This window comes from Mirounga angustirostris, unplaced genomic scaffold (assembly GCF_029215605.1).
Source record: "Mirounga angustirostris isolate CCGP_5_RB_7025 unplaced genomic scaffold, mMirAng1.0.hap1 SCAF_1, whole genome shotgun sequence".
Lineage (NCBI taxonomy): Eukaryota > Metazoa > Chordata > Mammalia > Carnivora > Phocidae > Mirounga > Mirounga angustirostris.
In genome coordinates this window covers 82,550,077-82,576,985 of record NW_026991709.1, presented here as the reverse complement: position 1 = coordinate 82,576,985, position 26,909 = coordinate 82,550,077, and the positions used below count along the sequence as shown (strand labels likewise).

General features: G+C 34.7%; 1 protein-coding gene across 2 annotated transcripts in view; it reads left to right on the top strand.

Annotated features, from left to right (window-relative positions):
• The window catches only part of ATP11B (ATPase phospholipid transporting 11B (putative)), a 121,371-nt gene that overhangs the window by 75,564 nt on the left and 18,898 nt on the right, over positions 1–26,909 (top strand). For both annotated transcript variants that reach the window (XM_064584827.1, XM_064584833.1), the window contains exons 20-27: positions 3,386–3,539; positions 5,101–5,203; positions 8,641–8,786; positions 9,970–10,029; positions 11,996–12,123; positions 13,175–13,313; positions 26,003–26,068; positions 26,610–26,713. In XM_064584827.1, coding sequence (XP_064440897.1) covers positions 3,386–3,539; positions 5,101–5,203; positions 8,641–8,786; positions 9,970–10,029; positions 11,996–12,123; positions 13,175–13,313; positions 26,003–26,068; positions 26,610–26,713 — 900 coding nt within the window. The remainder of the gene's footprint in view (positions 1–3,385; positions 3,540–5,100; positions 5,204–8,640; positions 8,787–9,969; positions 10,030–11,995; positions 12,124–13,174; positions 13,314–26,002; positions 26,069–26,609; positions 26,714–26,909) is intronic.

The window sequence follows — 26,909 nt, the reverse complement described above, 5'->3', positions numbered from 1 at the left end:
TTAACTGGTCAGAGAGTAACACGAAAAAGCATTAGGGGCAACATATGCAAATTTCCAGAGCTGAGAGAGAGGTGATGGTAGTTGAGTATGGCCAGAGAATACAAGAGATGGAAAAGAGGGTATGGGAAGTATTGAGACATGAAGCCACAGAGATGAACAGATGCTGCCTACTATTTGCCAGAACTGTGAGATGCTTTCCCATCGTTCATAAATATCTCATGGTTAGTGAGGTAATATGGTGACTTATAAAGCCTGTCCAGAGAAAACCTAATAGAGTGCCTTGGGAAGGTTCCAGAAGAAAACTGATCTGATCTCTCCCACTCTTGGCTGCTTGCTACCCCCTTCTTCTGAGACTTCTGCTCAGGCAGTGCTTAGACTGAACGCATTGGAGGGAGCACAGGTTGCTAAGTAAAGATTGGCCAGTAGATGGGAAAAACAGTCAATGTGGTGTTGCTTTCAGATACTGGGCAATTAATAACAGAAAAATACATTCTTTAAAATTTTACATTGTAAAAGATAATTGTTGACCACTTATTAGTTACAGTGTAACACAATAGTGATAAGGCATACTGTGAAAGACATCATTTTAGCTGATAAAAGATTTTTTATAAGACTAAAATCTGTTGATACATGTTTAGTTTTTATAGCTTGTTGCTCATTTGATAGTGTTCTCACTTTTGATTTAAAAATGGAGGGTATAGCGAAATAAGTCAATCAGAAAGACATGTATCATATGACCTCACTGATATGAGGAATTCTTAATCTCAGGAAACAAACTGAGGGTTGCTGGAGTGGTGGGGGGTGGGAGGGATGGGGTGGCTGGGTGATAGACGTTGGGGAGGGTATGTGCTATGGTGAGCGCTGTGAATTGTGCAAGGCTATTGAATCACAGATCTGTACCTCTGAAACAAATAATACATTATATGTTAAAAAAAAAAAAAGATAGGAGGGGAAGAATGAAGGGGGTGAAATCAGAGGGGGAGATGAACCATGAGAGACGATGGACTCTGAAAAACAAACTGAGGGTTCTAGAGGGGAGGGGGGTGGGGAGATGGGTTAGCCTGGTGATGGGTATTAAAGAGGGCACGTTGTGCATGGAGCACTGGGTGTAATACACAAACAATGAATCATGGAACACTACATCAAAAACTAATGATGTATGGTGATTAACATAACAATAAAAAATTTTTTTAAAAAGGAGGGTATAGCCACTATGGTAAACAATATGGAGGTTTCTCAAAAAACTACAGATAGAACTGTGTGATCCAGCAGTCCCACCTCTGGATATATATCCAAGGAAAATGCAGTCACTACCTCAAAGAGATATTTGCACCCCCCACCATGTTCATTGCAGCAGTATTCACAGTAGCCAAGAATGGAAACAACCTAAGTATCTGTTTTTCAATGAATGGATAAAGAAAAGTGTGTGTGTGTGTGTGTGTGTGTGTGTGTAAGTAAACACAGGAATATTATTCAGCTATAAAAGAAGGAAATTTTTTTTGTGACAACATGGATGGACCTTGAGGGCAGTATGCTAAGTGAAATTAGTTAGACCAAGAAAGACAAATACATACAGGTGGAATCTAAAAAAGCTGAACTCATAGAAACAGAGTAGAATGGTGGTGTCTGAGGCCAGAGTATGGGGGAAATGGAGAGATGATGGTCAAAAGGTACAAACCTTTAGCTTATATATAAAATGAATAAGTTCTGGGATTCTAATGTACAGCATGATAACTATAATTAACAGTACTGTATTATATATTTAAAAATTGTTAATAGAGTAGGTCTTAAATTTATCACCACACCAAAAAAATGGTAATTACATGAGGGGATGGAGGTGTTAACTAACCTAATTGTGGTAATCATTTTGCAGTATATATGTGTAACAAATCGTCACGTTGCATACCTTTAATGTTAAATGTCAACTGTATCTCAACAAAGCTGGGAAAAATAGAATAAAAATGGAGGGATATGTCCATCGACAGATGAATGGATAAAGATGTGGTATATGCAATGGAATACTACTCAGTCATCAAAAGAATAAAATCTTGCCATTTGCAATGACGTGGATGGAACTAGAGGGTATTATGCTAAGTGAAATAAGCCAATCAGAGAAATACATATATGATCTCACTCATATGTGGAATTTAAGAAACAAAACAGAGGATCATAGGGGAAGAGAGGAAAAAATAAAACAAGACAAAATCAGAGAAGGAGACAAACTTAGACTCTTAAGCATAGGAAACAAACTGAGGGTTGCTGGAGGGGAGGGAGGTGGAGGGATGGAGTAACTGGGTGATGGACATTAAGGAGGGCTTGCAATGTTATGAGCACTGGGTATTATATAAGACTGATGAATCACAAACTTCTACCTCTGAAACTAATAATACAATGAATTAATTGAATTTAAATAAATTGAATTTAAATAAAATGTAAATAAATTTAAATAAATTCAATTTAAATAAATTGAAATTAAATAAAAATTTAAAAAACAAGACACCAAGTTAAAAAAAAAAAAAATGGAGGGGTATTTCTCAGTAGCAGTCTGCTATACTGTTAACCCAGTGGTGAACTATAGTATTTACTTTATGGATGTAGCACAGTGCTACTTTGAGTGCTGGCCTTTAACTACATAAAGGAGTTTGCAGCAGAATATAAATCTAGACACTGCTTCTTTTATCACGAAAGTCTTATTACTAAGGGAGAATGGGGAGAAACAGTTGAACAAAATAGTGTGCCCAGTATTGTAGTTGATTCACATACCGATGCAAGCTTTTTGTCTCTTCCTGGCAACAGTTTTCCCAGCTGTCAGTAATCAGACCATACTTTGAGTGGTACTCATATAGCATATGCCCACAGAGAGGTGTTATCCATGTTCTACCATAGTAATATCTGGTGTTACATAGAAGGGGTTAATATCAAAAGACAATTTTGATTCCTTCATTCCTTCCTGCTCACATGGTGAATCTAGCTCATGAATTTTCCTGAACATTGTTGATTGCATTTAATTTTTTTAAATTAGGATTTCCTAAAGTATAACTAATAGTGTTTTTATTTTTATAAGATTTTTCATACTAAAATTAGGGAAAGTATCCTCTGATTACGTGTTATAATTCACATTTTAGAAAATACAGTTACTATATCTGTATCAATTCATTGTAAAACTGAGTATCATCTGTTTTACTCATATCAGTCACTCTCAGTTCTGCTTAATTTCAGTTTTCAGGTAATCATAACTTAGTTTCTTCCCTGGCATATCAGTTTTGTAACAATAAAGCCTATGGGTAAATGGTCCATCTTTTTGTAAGAATTTTTTATTTACTAAATGACTATAAATAATGTGGCTTCAATGTATCTAACAGAGGGTATAATTATTTTCTCTTAGAATTAAAGAGGATCATGTGATTCAGCACGGGCTGGTGGTGGATGGGACCAGCCTGTCTCTTGCACTCAGGGAGCATGAAAAACTATTTATGGAAGTTTGCAGAAATTGTTCAGCTGTATTGTGCTGTCGTATGGCACCACTGCAAAAAGCAAAGGTATGTTTGTGTTACAAAACATTCCAGAAAGATATTTAGATCTAAAAGTATTCTTGGGGGTTCCTGGGTGGCTCAGTCAGTTGGGCATCTGACTCTTGATCTCTGCTCGGGTCTTGATCTCAGGGTCATGAGTTCAAGCCCCATACTGGGCTCCACACTGGGTATGGAGCCTACTTAAAAAAAAAAAAAAGTAAAGGTATTCTTTAAGGCTAATGCCTTATCTAGTCCTATTTGGTAGTATGTAGTATATGAATGTTACTAAGTCACTTCTCACATTTTGAATGTTAACCAAGTGCATTAGACCTTTGGAATTTTCAGAGTGAATATTAGTTTCAACTATTCATAATGACCTACAAAGTCTTTGATGGGTATCAGTTTGTGATTTTGCTGAGACACAAATTGAATTGTGATAACTATAGTTTTCATAAGTTATTTAGCTGTGAGAAAGACTGTTAGACTTCAGTTCTTCCACTTCAGGTGGTTTTCTGCTTATTCCTGCATTCTCTTTGTTAAAAGTGGCTATTAAGTGATGAAACTTTAGTAAAAAGTTGAAAAGTCAGTTCTTATGATTTAAAGCTATATACAAAAAATACTTAAATTTCAGCTGTGCTTCAAGTGAAAGTCTATACGGATATTTTTTATAACTCTTGATTTAAAATTTGGGTCTTATACTGTATCTTTCACAAATACCCTTTGAAATCCACATCTACACACTGCTTGTTTCTCATATGGGTCTAATAAATTAGACATCAACATTTTTTTGGCTTAATGGGATTTTGTTAAAAGGCCTATATTGGGTTTTTTTGGTTTTTTGTTTGTTTGTTTTTAAAGATTTTATTTATTTATTCGAGAGAGAGAATGAGAGAGAACACATGAGAGGGGGGAGGGTCAGGGGGAGAAGCAGACTCCCTGCCGAGCAGGGAGCCCGATGCGGGACTCAATCCCGGGACTCCAGGATCATGACCTGAGCCGAAGGCAGCCGCTTAACCAACTGAGCCACCCAGGCGCCCCCAAAATGCCTATATTGTTACAATTCATGTACCCCAGTCTGTGGAGACTAAAACTAGAGACCAAACAGAGCTAATACCTAGGTTCTTTAAGTATGTTCAAGAATTCCAAAGAAACCTTTCTTTTGATTTTATTGAATTTAATCTTGGTTGCTTTTTAAAATTCCTTAAATTTTATGACAAGAGAAAATAGTTTTCTTTCATCTACTTTAAACAAAAAGAATAATTTCCTAAGAAAGAGAAAATTTTGCCTGACAAAGTTTATGTGTAATTATTTTCTAACACAATTATTATTGAGCTTTTTACACATTTAAGCTGTATTTAAGAGTCTTGCTTCCCATCATAAAATCCAAAGATAATATTCTCTTTTGCTATGACATTTTTGAAAGACAGTCCTAACATCTCCTCAGAAAATGAACCCCAGTGCATATTATTGTCTAATACAAAATTAATTTTTTTCATTATTCAACTGTTCTTATAACAGTCGTTTCAGATAAATGACTATATAAGAAAATTGAAATTTTATAATAAATAACTAATTGTATATCTTTCAGGTAATAAGACTGATAAAAATCTCACCTGAGAAACCTATAACATTGGCTGTTGGTGATGGTGCTAATGATGTAAGCATGATACAAGAAGCACATGTCGGCATAGGTGATTAATTTTTTTCCTGAATTTTTAAAGTTGGTATAATTATTTAGTGATTTTGAATTTTACTTTTGTGGATGAAAGTGCAATATCAAATATCTGAGTGCAATGTAGTAATACATCAGTGTATCCCCCTCAGAAGGCCATTATACTTAAGCCCAATATTTAGAATTTTTTTTTTTAAGATATTTTATTTATTTACTTATTTATTTGTGAGAGAGAGATTGAGAGCACAAACGGGGAGTGGCAGGCAGAGGGAGAAGCAGGCTCCCTGAGCAATGAGCCGGATGCGGGACTTGATCCCAGGACCCTGGGATAATGACCTGAGCCAAAGGCAGACGCTTAACCGGCTGAGCCACCCAGGCATCCCTAGGATACTTTAATTACAAATTTTCAAGGAAATAAATACCATGTTAGTAAATTTTATCTTTGCCAGTTCTCCTTCATAATAAAGTAATTTTATTTTTACTTGCCATTTTTACCTTTTAAAGTACTTTCTCACATTACTTTATCATTTTTAAACTCTAAATTTGTGGTTTACATAGTCTTCCTCATGGTTTCAATTTTTTGTTACAGAGTGTTATTATTATTTACTCTTATTTTTCAATCTAAAGATTCTGCAACTCATTCTAATGACAATTTTAGAAACAAGAAATTATACTAAACTATAATAATAAATATAAAATTTCAAATAATTTTCTAACTTAATAACTTTTATTCTAATTTCTTTTCAATTTTTGCCTAAAATTTTTGTTGGATTTAGATTACTAATATCATTTTATTATATTTATCAGTCATTTTATATTTAAACCATATTCTGACCTGTTTTCCTAAATAACTTTATTATACAAATACAGACACAAAGGTAAAAAGTATGAAGGCTTTTTAATGAAGTAGATAAAGTTTTAGAGTTAGAAAAGAGGCTAATCACTGTTCTGGAATCACCTCTATAATGTCCTATGAAGTAGTTCTCAGGTCTAATATTTCCAGTGTAGCTCTCAGATCAATTCCTTACTCTGGGCTAATTTAACTCTTCATTATGATAACTAAATTTTCTTTCTAACTTGTATACTGTCGTTTCCCATAAATCTCCATAACAATTTGATGATGATTTCCTATACCATACATTAAAGCATAAAAAGCTACAGTATAACAGTTTGATTCTAGTATGGTAACAGACCAGTGAACAGAATAGATTCAAAACATCTGGAAATTTAGTTCATAACAAAGGAGATGTTTCAAATAAGTAGGGAGACATTATTTGATAAAAAAATATATATAACTGGTTTGGTTATTCAGGGAAAAAAAGAAGTTGGATTCCTTTCCATTGCTTATAGCTAAACAAATTCTATATGGATTAAAGATTTAGAAAACTTTAAAGAGGGGCGCCTGGGTGGCTCAGTCAGTTGAGCATCCGACTCTTGGTTTCGGCTCAGGTCATGATCTCAGGCTCTGTGAGATTGAGCCCCAAGCCCTGCATTCGTGCTCAGCAAGGAATCTGCCTGGGATTCTCTTTCTCTCCCTCTGTCCCTCCTCTGCTCACGTGCTCTCTCTTTCTCTCTCTCAAATAAATGAATAAATCTTAAAAAAAAAAAATTTAAAGACCACAAAAAGTAGTAGAAGAAAAGATTTAATGAGTAATCTTGTAATTTGAGGTATGGAAGGATCTTTTTAGTAAAAATATAAAAGAAAGCAAGGAAGTAAAGGAAGAGATCAGTATGTGTGGCAGAAGTAAATACCCCCAAATGCAAATTTTAAACATGAAACTAATAAAGAACATTTGCAAAATAGATGACAAAGTCTTAATATTTATAGTATGTGAGGTCTTAACAAGTTAAGGAGTATAAGAAAAACAGTTTGGTAAAATATGTGGAAGGATGTAAGTCATCAGTTGTCACAAAAGGAGATACCTGAAATGAATAATAAATGCATGAAAAAAGTGTTCAGTCTCACTAATTAAAAAACACAAGTAAAATTGCCTATGAGATTGGCAAAAATTACAAAAAATGATAAACCTGGAATTGGCAAAAGTATAGAATTAACAAATCCTTGTATACAGTAGTAGTGGGAGTGTAAATTGGTATACCCTGCATTATTATGTATAACAGAATTTTAAATGTGTGCCTATTGACCTGGCAATTATGCATCCAGGCATTTTTTTTTTGAGAAAATAAATGAATATGTTGACAAAAACATGTTATAAGCAATATCCATAATATATTAAATGACAATAGCAGATTATAAAACAATCTCATTTTGTACACTTGTTTGTATATATATTAAACACACACCAAGAAGTGCAGAAGGAAAAATTCTAAAATGATACAGACCAAAAATAGTGGTCTTCTCTAGGTGTTATAAATGTAATTATCTCTATCTATACATTTTGGAAAATTTTAATCCTTTTATGACAGAAATAAAAATTATAATTTTGAAAAATGATTTTTCAAAGCTGTTTCCAGATTGAAAAAAACAAACTTGGCAATAACTCTTTTGAAACCTAAAAGATTACTATAACCTTAAAAATGTAGTCATATTTATCAGATAAAATTATGTACTAATTTCAAGTGATATTGTACACTTTTAAAAAACACTTTTGTCCCATCTCAATTAGATAAGAAACAAGTAGGGAGCAATATTGTCACATTAAACATTTAAAATATATATATACTTGGCATTTGTTCAAAGTGTGCACATAGACATTTAAATATGGTGAATTGCTATTTCATGTGTAACTTTTTAGGTACAATTGTGGAAAGATAAAAAGTTATGAGTGTGATAGCTTTTCTCACTATTAATGATGCAAGAATTTTTGTTGAGCATACAATTTTTGTAAGTCTTTTTGTTTGCTCTATAATGTTTGTTCTAGTTATATTTATTGAAATATTTCTTGCCTGTTGAATCCAATAATGAACAAAATCATGGGTTCCTTTTTAAATAAGTTCAATAAATAAAGAGCACATTTTGTTTGACTTGTGTGTGAAAGTTTTAAAACCATTAAACATGCTCATTTTTGCTAGGTTCAAATCATTCAATTTGGATATTTTTTATGTTCACTGGAAATAACAAAGTTAAAGCTGTTTTATAGCACTTCTCTCCATTAGAAATCTATTAACTAGTACTTTGTGTCTATTAGTGTAAAACTTGATGTTATTAGATCCTGAACTTTGAATATTATTTTTATATTAATTGTATTTTATTATATCCTGAGTCTTTGAAACTTGATGTTACATGCCTGGTATATATATTGTAGCTTTGTATTAATTACCTATTTGATTTAAGTCGAACAACTTTTTGGGAATCTACTATGTGCTATATATTAGGATATAGTGATCCTAAGTCCAGGTTCAGCTGCTATAGATAATTAAGATATTGCAGATAAATTATGAAAATCACACTTAACAGTTATCAATGAACTTGCTGTTTTGTCTTCTTTATTATAGGAATCATGGGTAAAGAAGGAAGACAAGCTGCAAGAAACAGTGACTATGCAATAGCTAGATTTAAATTCCTCTCCAAGTTGCTTTTTGTTCATGGTCATTTTTATTATATTAGAATAGCTACCCTTGTACAGTATTTTTTTTATAAGGTGAGTTTCATGGAGATATTTTACAATCGTTTACTGACATAGTAATATAGGTTTCAATTTAAGATATGCGGTTACCATTCAAATTATTCTTTTAAAAATTGTTTCTATAGGTAAAAATAAGTTTATGGAATATATCAAGATTTTTGTCATAAATCTAATGTTTACTGACAGAAAGCAAATCAGTGGTTGCCTGAGGCCGAGGGTTCAGATGATAGCACCAACTGGAAAGGGTTATAAGAGAACTTTGCATGATAGAGAAGTTCTCTGATTTGATTGTGGGGGTGGTTACATGGGTATATACATTTGTCAGCATCAAAATTCACACTTAAAATTGATACATTTTATCCTATGCAAATTAGAATGTAATTAATTTTATTTCTTTCATGTTATTTTGTCCTGAACCAGTAATAAGTTTTAATTTAAGTCCAATACAGAGGTTTCAAGCAGAGGTTCTTCATCTTTTTTGTTCCATGAATGACCTTTTGGTAGTCTAGTGAGATGTATAAACTACTTATTAAAGGGGCTTTAAATGCATAAAGTAAAATACATAGGATTACAAGAAAACTATGTTGAAATACTGTTTTATCTCTTAACCCTTTTGGGGGAGGTGAACTTCAGTGGAACCCATGTTAGGAGCTCCTGAGTACCAAGACATTTAGTACACCAGAATATCTTATATTGCATATATTCTATAAATAATAGCTATAAGCCAATGAAAGAACACAGGTAGATTGCATATTGCTAATAAATGATGTTGGTAGTTCTTCTCTACCTTATTAACTTTTGCTGTGATATAAGTATATTGAAATGGAAAGATGTTTTCCTAGTTCCATTTATTGTTTTAAATATTTTTTATTTTAAAGCTATTGTAGCCTAAAGTTTAATAAACTATACTTATTGTATTATATATGAAAAGTATTGAATAATAGCTGGAAGGTTGTAAATTCAAAATTATGGCATTGCTTAGCAATAAGAGTCCAAGGTGTTTTCATTCTGACATTTGTGGTCCTGCTTAGAATTCTTTTAGACATTGTTAAATAATGGGACAAGTTCTTATGAGCAGATCTTCTACTTACCATATCAACTGGGATTGTGTTTCTGGTTCTTTAATAGCCATTTTTAGAACTCATTTCTCTTTCAGACCCAAATATTTTCATTATTTCCATTTAATCTTGTTTTTCAGAACGTGTGCTTTATCACACCCCAATTTTTATATCAGTTCTACTGTTTGTTTTCTCAACAAGTAAGTAAATAGAAGCTTTTGATTTATCCTTTTAGAATAAGATATGTGTATTCAGTTTTTGATAGATAGTTGGAGGGATTTTTTTACATTTTTCCTATTCCTTCAGATAAATAGACAAAACTTGCCTAATTAGTGTATTTGATCAGTATAACATTGACAATATTTATTCTAATTTTCAAGTTGAAATGAATGTTAATACCAAAATATATTCAATTCTGGATGCTTTTTTTTTTTTAATGTTTTATTTATTTATTCATGAGAGTCAGAGAGAGAGAGAGAGGCAGAGGCAGAGGGAGAAGCAGGCTCCCCGCCTAGCAGGGAGCCCAATGCGGGACTCGATCCCAGGACCCCGGGATCATGACCTGAGCCGAAGGCAGACGCTTAACCATCTGAGCCACCCAGGCACCTCTGGATGCTTTCTAAAAAAAAAAAAAAAAAAAGGATACTAACTCTTAAACAGCTTATGAGATAATTTGGGTAACTTTTTTCAACTTACATTTAATATTTCTGTAAACTCTGTATCAAGCCATGTCAGGGTAACTAATAGGGAGATTACCTCATTTATTTTTTGATAGAATTTTTTTGGATTGGGAAGAAAGCTTAGTGACTGTGTCCAGTAATGACATATAAGCTTTATCTCAGAAGCTAATTCTAAATAATGGATAGAGACCACCAGGAATGCTACATTCAGAAAGGTTCTAAAGCTATAGGCTCAGAGAGAAAACCCTGTAATTGGTTAGTAGTAAGCTATAATGAGCACATGTGGGTCCGTGGTTGTACACGTGTCACATATTTGCCTTTCCTGATCTACTCTGTCTTATTTTATAGAAAATGAAATTGAAATCCACAGAAATTAAGTAACTTGCCCAAGATCACATAGCTAAGTTAATAACTATACCATACTAGGACTTACAGCTTTTGGCTAATTGAGCATCCTTTTCACATACCACACTATACATCTCTAATTGATCAAGACTTTTGTTCTGATTAATTGAAATAGTAAGAGCTTGGGCACCTGGGTGGCTCAGTCGATTAAGCATCTATCTTCAGCTCCAGTCATGATCCCAGGGTCCTGAGATCGAGCCCTATATCGGGCTCCCTGCTCAGAGGGGAGTCTGCTTCTCCCTCTCCCTCTCCCTCTGCCCCTCCCCCTGCTCCCTCTCGCTCTCTCAAATAAATAAATAAAATCTAAAAACAAAAAAAAGAAATAATAGTTTATCTTAGGTTTTTCATGGGTTGTCTCTATCCTTAATCACTGTTTTCACTTCTGTTTACAATTTAGAGTTACTTCTGTAACTCTAAATTCCAAATATCTGCTTGGGCATTGGAAAATGCCTTAAAGGAAATGTAGGACTTAGATAGGAAGACAGAGACATAAAAGCAAAACTATTTATGTATAGCATATCAAAGGAATAATATAAAGACTAGGATGCATGTAGGAGAATTGTGTAAAATTACATCACAGTAACCAAGTTGTGAAGAATCTTGAAATGTAGATCCAAGTCACTATAAATATGGATCACTTGGGGTGCCTGGGTGGCTCAGTTGGTTAAGCGACTGCCTTCAGCTCCGGTCATGATCTCAGGGTCCTGGGATCGAGCCCCGCATCGGGCTCCCTGCTCGGTGGGAAGCCTGCTTCTCTCTTTCCTACTCCCCCTGCTTGTGTTCCCTCTCTCGCTGTGCCTCTACCTCTCTCTGTCAAATAAATAAATAAAATCTTTAAAAAAAAAAAAATGGATCACTTGACATAACAAAATGTTCCAATTCCCACAAGAATATAAATCTGAATATTATATGTTTATGTCTATGTAAGAAGCAAATTGGAATTATTAAAATTGATATTTGTGTGAATTGGAAAAAGCTATATAATTCTAATGCTTATTTTTAATATACTTCTTTGTGATCATATACATAACAGTAATACATAGTTTAGAATCTCAAAATTCCTACCAATTTCTCTTTCTAGACACTATATGACAGCGTGTACCTGACTTTATACAATATTTGTTTTACTTCCCTACCTATTCTGATATATAGTCTATTGGAACAGCATATAGATCCTCATGTATTGCAGAGCAAGCCCACCCTCTATCGGTAAGTATTTTCCAGTATTAAATGTCTGAAACACTTTTGATTGAAAATAATATATTACCTAGTTACCAATTTTTGAAAGCACCTTATAAATAAGCAAATATATTAGGTAGTGTCTTGGTGATTAATACTTTACTAAGGCAAGTACTTTAGTTTATGGCTTATAATTGTTGAACATCAAAGAAAAAATTTGAATAACTTTTCTAGTGTTTTTAGGAATGAACACTTTCATAATAGGAATGCATTGGGCAATTGTGTAATTTCCATTTACTGTTGAAAACCAGTAATATTCCATCTTACGTGCACAAAAGAAGTTATTCAGTAATTGGTTGTCTCAGAATTTCTAAAAAATTAGTTCATGTTCTAGCATTGACAAATTAATGAGTCATAATCAATGCAAAAATGAGAGGTTGAGGACATTAATTCCCATTCCATATCTTCTGGGTTATCCCTGCTTCTTCAGAACCAAGCAAGTAATCACAGAGTTGTGGAATTATTCCTCAGGACCAGCTAGCTTATGGTTCCCTCATTAACCAGATGTCCACTCTTATAAAGGTATTCAGTCATCCAGAAATGGCAATAACTCACCTTGATTTCCCAGGATACCTAGGACTGGGCTTGACCTAAGATTAGCACAGGCTGTTCTTCCCATAATAGCTGTTGATGGATATGAAATTGATTAGGAGCCTCAGTGCTGAATTCAAATGACTCTACTAAAAAGAGACAGTCTTAGCAGAGTGACTGAATGTTTACAACAGAATATAATACAAATAGATCAACTTCTCACACCTAAACTGAATTATTATGCCTATATTATGTTCCTTTCTTAAATGAGAAAGGGTATTTAAATACATTAAGTGAACTGTAAGCTGTTCCACAGATGTATATTATTATAAACAGTGACTTATAAATTCAGGTTTATTCTTTCTGCTAATATTTTCAAGCAATTTTAAATAAAATATCCATCTTGTTTTTTAACTATCAAATTGTAATAGTAGGTAAAAAATATGAATCCTAATATGCTTTTTTTTCTCTCTTTTTTTTTAATATACAGAGACATTAGTAAAAACCGTCAACTAAGCATTAAAACATTTCTTTATTGGACCACCCTGGGTTTCAGTCATGCCTTTATTTTCTTTTTTGGATCCTATTTTCTAATAGGAAAAGATACATCTCTGCTTGGAAATGGCCAGGTAAAATATATCATTTTTTAAAGAATATTTGTTAATAACCTAATTTAGTATGATTTTTCATAACTTTCATTAAAAAAAAGTAAAATTCAATTCAAATTATAAAATTGTAGATATTAAATTAAAATGTAATTATAAAAAGATTTCAAATAAAAGTTAAAATGAAGGCAATACAATGAAATCTTAATATGAGACTCAAGTTACTAAGCAATTTTGATATTCAAAAATTAATTCAGGGACGCCTGGGTGGCTTGTCAGTTAGGCATCCGACTCTTGGTTTCAGCTCAGGTCATGATCTCAGGGTCATGAGATCACGCCCCGCCTCAGGCTCTGTGCTCAGTCAGGAGTCTTCTTAAAGATTCTCTCCCTCTGCCCCTCTCCCTATGCTCACGCTTTCTCTCTCTCTCTCTCAAATAAATCTTTAAAAAAAAAAAATTCACCCAAGGGGATATACCTCTGAATGAGGTTCACTTCAGGATTGTGTTTTAATAATAATCACTGTGGTTAGTATTTTGCTAAGTGCTTTACATGCTCCATCTCCATTAATCCTCACGATAATCCTGTTGGAGAGAGATCATGACCCATATTTTTCATATGAGAAATGAGGACTTAGTGTTTAGTTTTGCTTTTAATTATGTGAATTTTTTTTTTGTATCCTTAGGAAGTGGTACCTTACTCTTCAGTACATACTAGCAATTCTGAGAATGTTATAAGTTACTATTTAGAATGGCCACTTTTCTGAAGTGTGAAATTGAGAAAGAGTGCCACACAGTACATTGTTACTGTGTCCTGATTGGAGAGCTCATGTTGACTCCTGATGGAATTAGGCCTCTCTTTCTAGGCTTAGCTGCATGAGTAAGGAGGAAAGGAAGTGGTAGCAGAGTGATACTGTGGTAGATTGGAAATGCTTTTCACCTTTAGTTTACTTTTTCCAGTACTTAAGTATTGCAAAATATATTTTGAGACACACAGGTACAGGATTTGCAATTGGGAGAATATGAAGTTTTATCTGTTTGACAAATGTTTATTGAGGACCAGCCATACCTGTGTATTATACTAGGCTCTGGATATATGAGATTAACTAACACACTTAGTCATGGAGCTTAGTTTTGTGTGAGATACAAAAAATAAGCAAATGAAATAATAACAAAATATAGGAAGCACAATGAAGGAAATGGATTTCAATTGTAGAGAGATTTTAACCATGCAGATCCCTTTAGGATGTAGTGCAGGAACATACATAGTACTGCCACTTCACTTTTGAGGATATTTTTAGCCTGTTTTGGACAAAAATATGATCCTAGTTTGTGTAGCATAGAGAATACAGCACTTCTCAAATACTAACTACCTTTTATTGAGTTCTTTGTGTCACGTGTATGTGTTAGCTTATTAAATTATAATAACAACCCTCTGTAAGGAAAATATCATAAATACTTTTTGCATATTAGAAAATTAACCTGAGAGAGGTTAAGAAACTTGCCTCAGGTCACACAATAAGTAAATTACAAGAAAGGAATTCCAACGCGGTTCTGTGTGACTTCAAAGCCTGTGTGCTTAGCCATGATCCTAAGTTCCTTTGAGAAACAAGTGCCCAGTGCTTTTCTGCATAATAGTGCCACCTATGCAAGGATCATCAAACTTACAGAAATATGAGTAAGTATGCCCATTTCTACCTGAAATACTGGGTTGAAAACTGAACAGAAGGAAAATGAGGAAGAAGGAACATGTATGTCATCCATGAAAGGAAATTAAATTTATTGTTGCTAGTTACTCCTTTTTTCTGATTTTAAAAATAGTATGTGTCCATTATAGTAAATTTGAAATATATGGGAAACAATATAAAGAAAATTAAATCACCTGTTGTCCTCCTAAGTATAATTACCTCTATGATTTTAACATGTTTCATCCATCCTCTTTTATTTTTTGCTATTTTCCATTAACCTCATAATTTATATCCCCCTATTTCTCAATGATAGCCTTATAATTACCCCCTATTATAGCCTAAGTGATTTTTCCAAGTTATTAAAAATGTTTCAAAAATATTTTTTAATGGCTGCATAATATTCTATTACATAATTTAAGTATTCCCTTAGAGAACTTAAATTCTTTTCTTGTGTTTAATGACTCTTCTGAAATTAAATCTTGAGCATACTGTATACAAAAGATAATTTTTTTTTTTTAATTTTAGAGAGCTGGGGGCCGCGGGGAGGGGCGGGCAGAGCTGAGGGAGAGAGAGAGAGAGAGAATCTCAAGCAGGCTCCATGCCCAGTGCAGAGCCCATTGCTGAGCTTGATCTCAAGACCCTGAGATCATGACCTGAGCCAAAATCAAGAGTCAGATGCTTAACCGACTGAGCCACCCAGGTGCCCCCAAAGATAAAATCTTTATGAAAGTAAACTGTTTGGCCTCTGGTACAAAAGTTCTCTTTAGCATCTGTATTAATTATTGGTTTCCTTTTTTTTTAAACTCGAATTGTAAATCATTAACTTCATTTCCCTTTTAGCCTACTAGTTCTACCACTCTGATATATACCACTAGAAATTAATCTACTACTCCCTGCCACCAATACTAGGTACAGTGGAAAAGAAGCCCACATTGGAATCAGGTGCATTGGATCCACATCCTGACACCTGAAATCATTAGAGTGATTTGAGATGAGTTAGTTAACCTCTCTTGAGATTCCATTTCCTCACCCACAAAATTATAAGAGCATAATCCTTACCTTATAGGTTTGCTATGAGGATGAAATGATATATGTAGAGCATTAGGCTAGCATATAGAAGTACTCAGTAAGTCTTGGCACTGTTAGTTGTTATTTTTACCATCCAGTCATTATTTTGAAGACCCCGTCCTTCCGATCTACTTCTTCCAGAATCTCTGCTCTTTAAATGTGTAAACTGTCCTTGCTGTCTCTCTCCGAATGTGCTGCGCTCGTTTCTAGTTCCAAGCCATTGTTACATTTCCTCTAGAGTGTCTTACCTCTTTTTCCCAAAGTCTCTCTTAAGACCATCAGTTCTTCAGGTTTGAGCCCATAGAGCTCTGTCCTTTTGCTACCTCTTAGGTCTTCCTGGTCTGAAAATCTTTTTAGACATCTAGCCCATGTCCCATTGTTCAGCACTGGATGTGTTGAATGCTTTCTGTTTTCCAGTAATTATTCTTGTATGCCCAAGAAATTTACAAACAGTTGAAAGCCTGAAGTAGAAAACATTATTAGGGGGAAGTGCTGGGAGAGTAGTGGCTCAAGGTAAAGATGAAGTTGATGCAAATAAGTGATCCTGAGAGAGGAGCAGGAAAGAGTTGAAATAGTTTGGAGTCCAGGTAGGGTAGGACAGTTCAGGGGAAGTTAAGGTTCTACTCCCATTTTTTTTGTATGAGGGTCTAGCAGTATCATAAATATTATAGGTGTGAATTTTCAACAAGTATTTTTGAGGTATTCTCTCATTCTTAGTTTGTCTTTAACTTAGGAAAGAACTACTCATTCTTCATATATTCTCAGATCTTTTTGAGCAGGTCTTCCTTTCCCTTAGTAAAATACAAGAATCCTGAAAATTTTTCTCTGAGATTTGGAAAGACTGGAAGAATGTATATGACATGGCTGAGTATTTGTGTGTCTAAAAAGGTGCTTTCCTATGGGCAGATCTTTACCTTCAGAGCACCATTTAAAAAAGACATAGTGACTAATTTTTAATTGTTTTTCTTCAAAATAGTAAAAGAATTAAATTCATGTAGAATTTGCCTAGCCTTATGCAGACTTAAGATACTCATAGTGTTTGGCATATGAGTTAAAACCTGGGGCTTCTCTTAAAATGCAGTAGTGTCATTTTATCACAAATATCAAGTATTTGAGCAAAAGTCACAGATTAGTAATTTGGGGAACATATTGTAATCTTCTTATTTTCAAAGCTAAAAATGAGCTTAACATAAAACTTTAAATTATCTCTGTAATCCAACAGGATCACATTTAAAGAATTTTGACAAAAGGTAACACTAATAAAATATTTGTTAGAGATCTTGATGTTACTTTGTTTTTGACAAAAACTTTAGTTTTATTTTTTTAAGTTTTTATTTTGATTCCAGTTAGTTAACATACAGTATTATCTTTGTTTCTAGTGTACAATATAGTGATTCAACACTTCCATGTTTCACCCAGGGCTCATCACAACAAGTGCACTCCTTAATCCCCATCACATATTTAACCCATTCTCCCACCCCTCTCCCTTCTGGTAACCATCAGTTTGTTCTCTATAATTAAGAGTCTGTTTCTTGTTTTGTCTCCCTCTCTCTCTTTTTTCCCCTTGTTTGTTTTGTTTCTTAAATTGCACAAATGGGTGAAATCATAATGCTAAGTGAAATGAGTCAGTCAGATCTTGATATAACTTAAAAAATTTTTAAGTCCTCCAGGGGCCCATGGCTGGTCCAGTCGGTAGAGCATGTGACTCTCAATCTCAGGGTCATAAATTCAAGCCCCACATTGGGTGTAGAGATTACTTAAAAATATTAAAATATATATATATTTCTTTTTTTAATTTTAAGTTCTCCAAAAATAATAGAAAAACTGACTTCCATGAAAGCATTTTTTTAAAAACAGCTTGATTGAGGAACACCTGGGTGGCTCAATTGGTTAAGCATCTGCCTTCGGCTCAGGTCATAATCGCAGGTTCCTGAGATTGAGTCCCACATTGGGCTCCTTGCTCAGCAGGGAGCCTGCTTCTCCCTCTGCCTGCCACCCCCCTGCTTGTGCTCCCTCTCTCTCTCTCTGACAAATAAATATGTAAAATCTTTTTTAAAAATAAATAAAAAACAAAAACAGCTTGATTGAGTTGTATTTAATATATAGTAAACTGCATGTATTTAAAAATACATAATTTGAGGGACGCCTGGGTGGCTCAGTTGGTTAAGCATCCAGCTCTTGATTTCAGCTCAGGTCATGATCTCAGCGTCATGAGATTGATTCCAGCGTCCAGCTCCATGCTGGGTGTGGAGCCTGCTAAGATTCTCTCTCCCTCTCCCCCCTCCCCCAGTCCCTCTTACCCCCGCTCACGCATTGGAATGGGCACACATGTGCTCTCTAAATAAATATATATATATATATATATAATTTGATACTTAAAAGGTTTTTAATTCCAGTTAACATACAGTGTTATATTAGTTTCAGGTGTATAATATAGTGATTCAACAATTCCATATGAAACTCAGTGCTGATCACAACAAGTGCACTCCTTAATCCCCATCACCTGTTTCACCCACCTCCTCACCCCCACTCATCTCCTCTCTGGTAACCATCAGTTTGTTCTCTATGATTAAGAGTGTGTTTCTTGTTTTGTCTTTTTTTCCCTTGTTTGTTTTGTTTTCCTAAATTCCACATGCGTGAAATCACATGGTATTGGTCTTTCTCTAACTTACTTCACTTAGCATTATACTCTCTAGTTCCATCCATGTTATTGCAAATGGCAAGATTTCATTCTTTTTATGGCTGAATAATCATTGTATATATGTACCTCCTCTTTATCCATTCGTCAATCAGTGGACACTTAGACTGCTTCCATAATTTGGCTATTGTAAATAATGCTGCTTTAAACATAGGGGTGCATGTATCTCTTTGAATTAGTTTTTTTGTATTCTTTGTAAATACCCAGTAGTGCAAATTGCTGGATCATAGGATAGTTCTATTTTCAACTTTTTGAGGAACCTCCATACTGTTTCCCACAGTGGCTGTTCCAGTTTGCATTCCCACCAACAGTGCACAAGTGTTCCTTTTTCTCCACATCCTCACCAACACCTGTTGTTTCTTATGTTGTTGATTTTAGCCATTCTGACAGGTGTGAGGTGATACCTCATTGTAGTTTTGATTTGTACTTCCCTGATGGTAAGTGATGATGAGCATCTTTTCATGTGTCTTTTTTTTTTTTTCCATGTGTCTTCTTGGCCCTTCAGATGTCTTCTTTGAAGAAATACCTGTCCATATCTTCTGACAATTTTTAACTGGGTTATTTGTTTTTTGGGTGTTGAGTTTTATAAGTTCTTTATATATTTTGGATGCTAACCCTTTATTGGCTTTGTCATTTGCGAATATCTTCTCCCATTCCATAGGTTGCCTTTTCATCTTACTGATTGTTTCCTTCGCTGTGTAGAAGCTTTTTATTTTGACGAAGTCCCCATAATTTATTTATTTTTTTTTTTTTAAAGATTTTATTTATTTATTTGAGAGAAAGAGAATGAGAGAGAGAGAGAGCACATGAGAGGGGGGAGGGTCAGAGGGAGAAGCAGGCTCCCTGCCGAGCAGGGAGCCCGATGCGGGACTCGATCCCGGGACTCCAGGATCATGACCTGAGCCGAAGGCAGTCGCTTAACCAACTGAGCCACCCAGGCGCCCCCCCATAATTTATTTTTGCTTTTGTTTCCCTTGCCTCAGGAGACATGTAGAAAAAAGCTGCTAAGGCTAATGTCAAAGAAGTTACTGCCTATGTTCTCTTCTAGGATTTTTATGGTTTCTGGTCTCATATTTAGGTCTTTCATCCATTTTGAATTTATGTTTGTGATATAAGAAAGTGGTCCAGTTTGTTTATGTTGCATGTTGCTGTCCAAGTTTTCCCAACACCATTTGTTGAAGAGATAGTCTTTTTCCTATTGTATATTCTTTCCTGCTTTGTAGAAGAATCTGATACTTTTTTTAATTAAACATTTTTAAGAATACAGTTCAGTAGTGTTAACTATATTCATATTGTTGTGCAACAGATCTTCAGAACTTTTTCATCTTGAAAAACTGAAATTCTATAAACAACCACCCGTTTCCCCCTCTTCCCAGCCCCTGGAAATCACCATTCTACTTTCTGTTTCTATGAATTTGACTACCTATGAAATCACTTTTATAAAAAAGCTAAATAATTGGGAGGTAAACACCAATGAAGAATGTTTATTTAAGTAAATTAAGAGGTACTAAAACAAATGACTGTGGTTTGTTTTTTTTTTTTAAAGAAGAATTTATCTCTTCCTCTGTTGATCTGTGCAGAGTAAGTCATCTCATCTTGGGACACACTTGTTCTGACAATGTTGTTGTTCAGAGTGTTTTTGGAAATAGCTTCTTTTGTCTTTCTGTGATCTCAGCAAGGTAACTCTCAGGGAAAAAGCTATTTAAAATTACAGATGGGGAAGATGCTACTTAAGATTAAGATAGGAAAGAAGGTGGAGGAACAATTCAGATTCAAAGAGTTCACCTCCAGTTAAAGCAGACTTCTACAGGATGCAAAGGCAAGGCATGCTGGCTTGCTTAAGAGTATATTAGAAAACTAAAACACTATAATGAAGGAAACAGAAAGGAGGGAATTGTAGGCATGGTGAAAGTAGAAAACTATGATATAGGGAGGAAAATATCAGAAGAGTTTCAGAGGTAGCTGAGTTCCCATCCCAACCCTACATGACATTCTGCTGCTCTGGTGGTTTTAGCCCAGGCTTCACAAGGAGAAGGATTAAAGAAAAACAGTTCCTGTTACCTCAGGAGCTCAAATGCTAATATCTACTCCACTCATTCTCAGTGGTCTGATGTGAAAATTACAAACTTAGGTAACTACTATTTAAAATGATATCTGGCCCAAATAAGGGTTTTTTTAATTTGCTTGTTCATTTTGTTTTTGTTCTACTGAAGTGTACAGAACTCAAAGGAAAATGTCTACCATAAATGATTTTTGCTCTTTATGAAATTATACCCAATTATACCCAAAAACTAAAATAATTGAAATTCCAAAAATACAGGATTGGGAGAAAAGCTATTAGAGTATTCTAATTCCAATTAGACTTCTCCAGTGGAGATGTTGGAATTGTTAGAGCCTTAGTACCCTTCTAAAATATATATTGTATACTATTCCACCACATTAAATATTTAATGAGATAGAAAGGATTAAGGAAGAAAAAATAATTCACCCCTTCATCAGCCCTTCTAGGTGTGGACCATTTGCCAGAGTAATTAGCAATACAAGGTAGAATGAGCAGATGAAATTTCAAGTTGTAATTTTGAGAGAAAGAAAAATAAATCTTTTACACTATTTTTTTCTTGAAATTATAATGATTTTCCCCTTATTTCGTGTCCTTAATTAATTTCTTTTTCGTGCTATATATGTCATCAGCTGTTGAAACCTAACCATCAAATGGTAAGAGCTCTGTGTTAAGACTAGAAATACACCATTTTATATCTGTATTCTCCAGAGAATACAGTATCTTTTATTTCAGTGTAAATGATTTAACCACTGTTATTACCAGCCAGGTCATTCAAGAACACATATGCAATTTAATACCTGTAAGTAAATACAGATTTCTTTGAATAAAAGGTTATATGATTAATATAGCTTTGATTATCTAGTTCATTATAGACTTTCCCTGTATGTTCATTTATTCATGAGACAGATATTTAAAGAACTAGTAATATTCCCAGCAACTGATAGAAAATGAAATGTAGTATACATTAGAGGAGAACAGAAAAATATACCTTGCTTCTTATGGTTATCACCCAGCAATTGGTCAAATTTTTAAAATCTATAATAAAGAATGTTTGTACTGGAGAACTGAACAACTGATTGAAGGTAATTCACTTATAGATCACTGTATAGTTCAGTTGAACCTAATACAGAAAAAGTTTTCATCTTTTGTTTATTCTTAAGCTCCTTCTTGCCTAACCTAGGACTTTACTTCTGCAATTATCTTTTCTCTTTTCTTCATCATTAATCTGTTGTCCTCTGTTAGATCCAACCAGTCACATACTGTTCCAGTATCTCCTATCTTCCAATAAAAACCATAGTTGCTTGACCTACCGCTTTGCTGCACAGCTTCTGCTGTATTTTTTTGTGTATCTTTAGAGCAAAATTTGAAGAAGTTACCGTTTTTTGCTATTTCTACTTTCTGCCTTCTCTTCTCCCTTGAACATACTCCCATGGGGCTTTCACTCCCAGTACTCCATCAAAACCATGTTTTTTATGGTCACCAGCCAACCCCACATTGTTAAATCCAAGAGCATGTCTCAACCCTTATGAACTCAACCACCTGGCACAATTTACAAAGCCTTCCTACCTGCCACATTATCTTCTCTCAGCTTCTATTACTTTGGCTTTCTGACTATTCCTTTTCAGTCTTCTCTTCCCGCCCCCAGAATCAGAGTTTCCCACCCTCTGCGCTAATGATATTTTGAGCCAAATAATTTTTTACTGTTGGGGTTCATCCTATGAATTGTAGGATGTTTAGCAGCATGCTTAGCCTCTACCCACTAGATACCAGTAGTGTACACGCATGCCCTCCCCAGGTATGACAATCAAAAATGTCTCCAGACCCAGCCAAATGTCCCTTGGGAGGAGAAATCACCCCCACTGGAGAACCACTGTTCTAGATGGAGCAGTGGCCCAGGGCTCAGTGCTACGACATTTTTTCTTCTTTATCCATACATCAGGTAAACTCATTTTTCCTGTCATTTAAATACTGCTTATATGCTGAGAACTCCTAAATTTATATCTCTGCCAGTCTCTCCTCAGATTCAAATAACTACCTTCTCCACTTAACAAATCACATAGGAATCTCAGACTTTACACAGCTAAATAGAATTTTATAGCTTCTGCAAACCCATTTCCCTTCCAGTTTTTCCTATATTAACAAATAGAACCACTTTTTACCCAACTGCTCAGGCAAGTCCCAGGATCATTTTTTATTTCCCTTCTCTTACAGCTGATATGCAGGCGTATTGGTTCTAGTGTCACATATATCTTGACTGTTTCCACTTTTCTCCACACAGTCCAGATCTCACCATCTCTTTCCCGCACTGTAGGACCGCCTCTTCCTGCTCCTGCTTTTATTACTCCCTTTTCTTCTGTCTCCTCTCCACACAGCGGTCCAGGTGGTCTCTTGAGAATGAAAATTTGATCGTATATCTAATGACCTGCACAAAATCATCCAGTGACTAATTACAGTAATAAAAAAAATCTCATCCATCCTGACTCCATCTGCCTATTGGACTGTATTTCCTACCACCGTTCTTTTTGTTCACTCTACTCTAGCTGTACTAGTTGTGTTGTTCCTTGACTAGATCAATTTGTTCCTGACTTAGGACCTCTTCACCTGCTGTTTTTCTACCTGGATGCTTTTCTCACCCGTGGGCATGTGCCTGACTCCCTTATTCATTTAGGTCTGCTGAAACATTACTGGGTTGAGTAGGCCTCTCTGCCCACTCCAGTAAAATGTTATCTCCTTCACCTTCCATCACTTCTTGACACCCACCTCCCCTACATTTACTTTTCTTCATAGCATTAATCTCTACCTAAAAGTATATTTTTACATTTGTTTATTAATATGTCTCCTCCACTATGTAAGCTTCATGAGGTCAGGAACTTTTTCTTAGCACTGCTTTATTCCCAAGGCCTGGAATGGTATTTGGCTTATAAAAGATGTTCAATTAGGAAGGGAAAAATTGAAAGGGGGGAAATCGGAGGGGGAGACGAACCATGAGAGACTATGGACTCTGAGAAACAAACTGAGGGTTCTAGGGGGGAGAGGGGTGGGGAGATGGGTTAGCCTGGTGATGGGTATTAAAGAGGGCACGTACTGCATGGAGCACTGGGTGTTATACGCAAACAATGAATCATGGAACACTACATCAAAAACTAATGATGTGGGGCTCCTGGGTGGCTCATTCGGTTAAGCCTTTGCCTTCGGCTCAGGTCATGATCCCAGGATCCTGGGATCGAGCCCCGCATCGGGCTCCCTGCTCCACGGGAAGCCTGCTTCTCCCTCTCCCACTCCCCCTGCTTGTGTTCCCTCTCTCGCTGTGTCTCTCTCTGTCAAATAAATAAATAAAATCTTTAAAAAAAAAAAAAAACTAATGATGTAATGTATGGTGGTTAACATAACAATAAAAATTTTTTTAAAGATGCTCAATTACTGTTTGTTGAGTATACAAATAAATAATGAATGATCCTTTTTAAATTGGAATATAAATTTGGCCTTATTAAATAATTAGGTAACAAATTCAGCTGGAAGAAGTGATCTAGAAGAAAAGCAGATTCTGATAGAAAGGGTTTTGAGCATCTTTCTCTTCTGAACAGGGGTAGACCCAGGTTTAGGAAAGTCTGAACATTACACATTTTGGCAGGCCCTCTTTAAGGGGAAAAAATAGAACTATAAATACAAACATAAGTGTACATGAATGTAACTGAGTGACATAAATGGTTCCATCCCACTTAACCAAAGCCAATGTAATGTGCCCAGCTCGACTTCTCTGTAGCCTGATCTCAAAATGCCCTCTGCCGTTCACTTTATCATCAACTGGCTCAAGTGGAAGTCAGAATGGAAAGAGACAGGAGTCTTAACTGATTGGTTTGAAATATATTAGTTTCGCTAATTTTATAAAACAACAAAAAAGACCATGTGAATGTGTTTCTACAGCCCTCTCTGGGGCCTTGAATGCAAAAGGGAGCCCTAAATCCTGTTTCTAAGGAAGATACCATTAGCCCTAAATCTAGGCCCAGTAAAACCAGAATACTGAGGGATAGACATGTATGGTTGTTACCACTTCCAGGCACAGGTTCCTTGGCTGTATCAAATATCTCTCTCCAAAGCCCTGAAAGAGGTAGCAAGCATTCCTCCAAGAGCAGAGTTAAGTGACACTGATTGATTTTTAGTATTTCCAGGTCATTTCTAGAGATGATAAAAGCAGGAAAATGAGTTTAGTATGACTTTTCCATTACTTTTGAAAATCAACTCCCAATATACCCTCAAATGAAGGATTATTCATTGATGTTTCATTGTTGATGATAGTAACTACTATTTATTGATTGCTTATTATATACCAGGCACCCTGTCATTTTTACATATCCCAATTCTTAAGGAAACCTGTAAATTTCTTCCCCCATTTTACAAGTGAAAAAAATCAGATACAGAGAGGTTAAGTAATTTTTCAAGTAAATGCTAATTGTTAAACACCAGTAATAAAAAGAAACAGAGCCTTTTAAATACTTTTTCAAACCAGTGGTAAAAACTGACTACTTGGTAAACTTAATATTAACATAAACTTCTGGTTCTGTTCTTATTTATAAGTGGAAATTAAATCCTGACAAGTCTTCAGGGATTCAGCATTTTTAATAAACCTTACTAAGTTTTGGCTATAAATCCCAGAAAAATACTTTGACTGGCATTAACTTCATTTTTACATAGAATCCTTTGAGGAAAAATTCCATTGGCCATTATCTTTCCTTTCAGGTATTGGTTTTATGTGTAAATTTCTTTTCTCCTGCTCTGCCTACACTGTGTCCAGAAATACAGTGTCAAGTGATCTGTCGTAACTTCTGGTTGGAATGGTTTCAGAAAATAATTGTGATTGAAGAGTTATTTTTATTGTATGACAGGAATAAAGCAGTCACTAACAACCATATCATTCTAACTAAAAACATTCTGTGTCATGCAGTCTCAAAGCCATCTTCTTGGGCTTCCAATCTGATAATGTTATCCAAAGGATCATTTTACATGATAAAATAAGCATAATAATATGCTTTATGATTTTTTTTCATACTGCTTTAACTTTACTAATGTCACAGATTTCAAATATAACTGGCTTAAATAATGCAAGTGATTTTTAGTACTTTTTGCCTTACATCTGATTTAGCATCATGTTAACACATAATACAGTGATGGATTTGGTTTGTTTGGTTTTTTTTTCTGTTTAGATGTTTGGAAACTGGACATTTGGCACCTTGGTTTTCACAGTCATGGTTATTACAGTCACAGTAAAGGTATGGTGCAGAAATTAGAAACATGGATGACACATTTTGCATCTGTGTAATGCATAGTTTACTTTCTTTGTTTCTTTAACTGTAGGTAGATATTTTTCCCTTTTTTCATGAATAATTTTACTGATTAATATTTTAATTAATTTTAATTTTTATAAAAAAACACAACTTTAAGTTCATTATTTTGGAAAGCTTCAGCTGATTTTTATGGCCAAATAAAGATTAAGCCCACAATATTCATCTCTGAAATTTTACTTCTCTGTATATAATGCTAGACAACATGGGTTATTTTAGGCTGATGTAGTAGAGAATAAAGTACTCATGAAAATTTCAATGCTGCTTCCTCATAGAAGAAAAACATTATAAACTTGAAATTATTCAATTCCATACTGGACTCTTTCATTAATATTTCTGTTCTGATGGACTTTGCCATAGGAACGTTAGGCACTTACAATTACTACATTTTATTCTTGAATTTTATCTGAGAGGTTTAATTTAAGTAAATATTACCTTGTATTAAGGATTTAAAAAAAATTTTTTTTAGATGGCTTTGGAAACTCATTTTTGGACCTGGATCAACCATCTTGTTACCTGGGGATCTATTATATTCTATTTTATATTTTCTTTGTTTTATGGAGGGATTCTCTGGTGAGTGACTATATTATATTTTAATTATATTGATTCAGCTGTTTATTGTGATAGATTATATTATGAACAAATTCCCCTCAATAATTTTGAGACCCTATCTAATAATAAATTTACTTCTTTCAGTTGATCTTATTGATATGGAGAAGAAAAATTAACAATTACTGAATATCTACTATGTTCTACCTTCTTTCTTTGC